General features: G+C 39.7%; 1 protein-coding gene across 1 annotated transcript; it reads left to right on the top strand.

Moving 5' to 3' along the window:
• The first annotated feature begins 4,232 nt into the window (after nucleotides 1–4,232).
• Nucleotides 4,233–4,760, top strand: LOC145675943 (transmembrane protein 11, mitochondrial-like). Its single transcript, XM_081746759.1, has one exon. The coding sequence runs from the start codon at nucleotides 4,233–4,235 to the stop codon at nucleotides 4,758–4,760; it is 528 nt and encodes a 175-aa protein (XP_081602885.1).
• Nucleotides 4,761–5,021: the final 261 nt, after the last annotated feature.

Below are 5,021 nucleotides of genomic sequence, written 5' to 3'. Positions count from 1 at the left end.
CCTAACTCATGAAAAGTTCATATTTCTTTTAATAGTTACAACCAGGGGTAAAAGTGAAGGGGGAACGCGGGGAGACACCGTCCCTTCACCTCCAAAAACAATGTTCGGGGTTCCCCCACTTCCTAAAAAAATTACAACGGTCAAAGAGAGGCAGGGGGACGGCGTGACGTCATGCCGCTACTTACGGTCACCTTACCTTTTCAGATCCACTTTTACCCCTGGTTACAACTTAAAATATAACTGTGAACTTTATTTTCTAATCCTGATAGTGTTCAACATTCTCTTGATGCGATTTACATGAGATATTGAAGTTCAAAGTTCCTTCTTCGAGAATTTCGAATTTGGTGTGTTACACACCACTTGGCATCCAAGTGGTCCTAATAATGACTCGAACAAGTTTCCTTACCAAAATTCCGTTATATATTTATCCTGTCAGTGTGTCCCTTAGGGGGACAAAAGATCTGATGAGTCACTCGATGGAGCAGCATCAATTTTGGCCAGGAGGTAGAGAGTCAAAGATCAGGAGTTCAGTTTGTTGATGGAATTGTGATTCAAACCGGAAGTGACATAAATCAACCATTTGCTGTTTCAACGTTGATCACTTATGGAGCAAAAACGGAAGCCTAATAGATTGCAAGAATGTGAGGAGTGGTGTCTTCTAATCGAGTAAGCATTCCAAAAAAAAACACATACCCGTTTTCATCCTTAACTCTTTACTAAAACCGGAAATGATAGAAATTAAACAACTTCCGGTTTTAATATTGATCTCCGTAGGGCAAAAGCGATAACAGACAGTGAGAAACAGTTTCTTGGAATCGATTTAACATTCTAGGCATAGTGAGTTAGTTTCTGAGAGAGCTTCTTAGTTTTAGTGAGAGGTACTTCTTAACATCAGTTATAAGATATTCAAAATTTATTAACTTTTTTTTATTTGTTTTATTCATTATATCTAAAGTGCTTGAACAGTCACAGGGGATGTTTAATTTGCTCTATCGACTTATCAGTGAAATATTCAATTGTAAGATTTAATATAAATTTAGATAACTTGCATAATCCCCTTGTTCATCAACAAAACTTGTGTGGCTGCGTTACTTCAGATGCCTTTAATTCCCCACATAAAAATTGGCTTACCGTCTGGATCAAACTTCTTGACGTTTAAGCCGTGTTCTCTTTTTTTGCAATGCCCAATGAAAATTAAGCGAGGTTGTCTAATAATCGATACTTGGGTGGGAGAAATATTATTTGCATTCAAAAATGTCTTTGTTAATCGAATGTTGGTGTATGTTTAGGAAGAAAGAAAATCGTTTCTAAATAATTAGGGGAGAAAAGCACGTACAGTGGTTCGTTATTTTATTGTATGATTGTTTCTTCATATAAAGGTCAATCTAAAACAGTATTTGTTCTTTAACCTCGGTTTGAAGCGTTCACTTCGTTTTCCAATCTGTTTCAGAAAAGAAATGTTTCATGTTATACTTGTACACGGAAGGAAAGGAAATCTGACAACGTCACTCTTACGCGCCATTGGCTTTCGCCAAACGTCAAGAGGTTTGAGCCGGACAGTAGTGTTGGGCTTCGATATTGCATATCCCTTTGTAGCACCACACAGTAGGAATTGTAAGGACTTATTACGAGAGAGGTTTCCTGGCCGGATGCTTTCTCGCAACGGTGACGTGAATTGCCTACCCATGCCTTGTGATTTGACAACATGTGATTTCTTTTTGTGCGGGTATTTGAAATCTCGTCACACAACAATCACTTCCAGAGCTAGAGGTCGAGATTCAGCGTGTAATTTCAGAGCTACAGATGCAAGTATCCCGAAAAGTTGTGGGAAATTTCATCAAAAGAACGTGAGTGTGCCTGCAGAGTCGTGGAGGGCATTTGAGTGAAATCATATTTCAAATCGCAGGTAGCACACACACTGCAAAGATACGTAAGTATGTAATATGCACACTCATGTCCAAAATTACTGTCGCATATCTATAACTGTCTTCTTGTAATAATATAATTTGATAATGATTTTGCAGGGTACTTTTAATACCGATACTATGTATATAATCGGGAAATGCATATTTCTGGTAAATTTCATAGGAAAAGAATTATAAATACGAAAATTAGAATAAGTAAAACAAAACGTTGCTAAATGAACAAGAAAGTTTTATTTTCGTTTTATTGTTCTTATTTACTGCTCTTTCGACATGAAATTTGCCACATACATGTCTTTGCCGATTATACACATACTAACATTATAAGAAATACCAGGCGAATTCGTTATCAAATTATATTCCTACAACAACATATTTATAGACATGCGACAATAATTTTGGACATGAGTGTACATTACTTAATTTTCTCAATAAATATTTATGTTATTATGCACTAAAAATTTGTGTTCTTTATGGAACACCCTTTATCAGGCCCGTATTTACCCCATCAGGAAGTCGCGGTCGGAAAGAGGGATTGCCGCCGTCGACGGTGGCGGGCCGCCGGAGGCAGCCGTCATCCGTCCGCGGCGGCACGACGATCTACTTGTTCAAAGCTGCCGACCTTTTGCCGAGGCGGCAAGCGGTCGAAAATCGTCAAGTAAAATTCCCTTTGCCGACTCTTTACCGACTGTTGCCGACCGTCAGTGCCGGCAAAACAATCGGAAAGGCCTCTTTCCGACCCTCTGCCGACTCATTATGCCGGCCTCTTTCCGACGGCGGTGCCGGCGCATTTAATGCTCATTTCCGGCTGTTTGCCGACCGCTCGCCAAGGCAACTATTCGTCGCGGTCGAAAATCGCGCTGAAAGATGCCGGCGTCCGGCGCCGGCCATCCGACCGCGGCATCTGGTCGACATGGACAAATTGTCCGACTATAGGCGGCAGAATCCTGATGGGGTATATATTGTACGCACCTGTGCTCTAAATAATTACCTTTCCCCGCACAAACTTTTGTCTCAAACAAGGAAACAAGCCGTCATTTTGCAAACATATCAGCTCTTGTTGAATAGCAGTTTAGGTATTACAAATTACAAAAGTTACAACGTAATTTTAAATGGCTTAATTCTCTTAATGATGATTATGATGTGGTGTTAGAAAGATGAACCATAATAGATAGAAACATGAAATTCTAATATGTTTTAAAGCACTCAGAGACGCAATTCAAATGACCTGTTCCAGGTCCCTAGGATGAACCTGAGCTGAAATCTGGGGGTGCGAAGTCCTCATAAGAATAACATGGGTACATTTTAAAAGTAATCAAAAACGACCAATCTTAGATTTGAATTCATAGTTTTTGGGGTCGCTGAGATGAATAGTAACAATTTTAATCCAACTCAACTTCAAGGTCATAATCCACTTCCTAGGGAGGGGGTGAGATATTAAAAGTAATCGAAAACGACAGATATTAGTGTTGAATTCATAGTTTTCGAGGACGCTGAGCTTAACGGTATCAGTTTTCATGATGTTCAAGTTCATCCTCACCTCTTCGGATGGGGGTGGGAGAGGATGTCTTTTTAAAAATAATCAGATAAGCTAGTTAATTAGTAACTACTGTAATTAGAACGGATCAAACACATTCACATATTTTCTCGTGCTTGCTCGGGACTTTGTGAATTGCTAGTTTTAAATATTAATTTATGATGAATTTTTTAAAAAATCAAAATTTTGCCACCCCTAAATTCTGCCGCCTTATGATCGAGCACAGAACAGCACTTACCTAAATACGGGCCTGTCATTTATGTCCAAAATGATCAACTCGTGGACTTGATTTTCCTGTGCACTGAACGCATCATATAGTGGAACATATATTCAGAACTGTGTGCCCCATCGTTAGGTGTGCACATATCGAGCTCATTAAAGTAGGTAGATATTTGGACATATGCTGCTAAAGATATACCACATTGACTTGATCCCTAGTCTTCCGTTGCAAGCGCTGCTATCGGCTGACGGAATTCCAATCCCCATCTCTCGCTTAGCAACAGTTGAACCCTTATTGGCTCAACGAGTGGGTGTGAGCTTTAGTTCGCATTTTTGCCACGGCTCAAGACATTTTGGCAGCACAATAATAGCTTCATTTCAGCTGTCATCCCTTTTGACCGTATCGAGGACTGAAACTCGGGAGCGAATTATGAATAACACACTAATATTCATTGCACTTAAAAAAAAAAAAAAAGCAATAATGAGTACACCATTGTTGATGCGCTTAACAAACAACAAATGTTACTAGATAACAGCCAATAACACAAAGAACAATGGACGATCCCGAAAAGGATGATTCTGATGTGGAAATGGACGATATGGCTATTATTGCAGGAGCAAGCATTTGGGCGAATCTTCCAATTTACAGAGCACAACTGGGACAAGCAGCTCGTTATAATTGTGACGTCATAGTCATCAAACCTATCCAGCTACGTAAAGAAGTTCGCAGAGCAATTAGACAAGGCAACGATTTCCACGCTGGTGCTTTACTACACGGATTCAACGCAATTGTTCTGGGTTGCTTTTGTCAAAGGATTTCTGGTTGTTTAATTTCCGCTCTAAGTGGAATGTATTTTTGGCTGTTGTATTATTTATTGTGGCAAGTGAGTCCGTGTAGGAGATACCAAATAGAACGCAGGCGAAAAGTTATTAAGAAAATCCCTCGGGTTTACGTCAATCAGGAACGTTGGCTCGTGCTTCGGTATGTAAATGACAGAGATCGTACCAGGTTTCACACGTTTTTCGTAATGGCTGCGACTATTATAACAGCATGGAGATGCTCTCAAAGATGGATGTCATGAAAATGTACTTATTTAGAATTTATTTCAGTGCCTCGCAGACTTTAAGATGATTTCCTTGATAATACCAAGTCTCTGATACAATGTCAAAGGAAGGAGGAAACATAATCACGCACCAAGCACGCATCCAAGAAGGCTTAAAAACTGTTGATGTGGTTCAGGTTATCATTGACACGAGCCGCCACTGACATCGTCTGATTGTTGACAATCTCTGAGTCTGATGTATGGACAAGTATTATATTAATCATTATGTAAGGGCGATGA

Source organism: Thermobia domestica, chromosome 18 (genome assembly GCF_964235325.1).
Source record: "Thermobia domestica chromosome 18, izTheDome1.hap1.1, whole genome shotgun sequence".
NCBI classification, from domain to species: Eukaryota; Metazoa; Arthropoda; class Insecta; order Zygentoma; family Lepismatidae; genus Thermobia; species Thermobia domestica.
The sequence above is the reverse complement of the archived record's forward strand: the minus strand, read 5'-3'. Positions and strand labels throughout refer to the sequence as shown.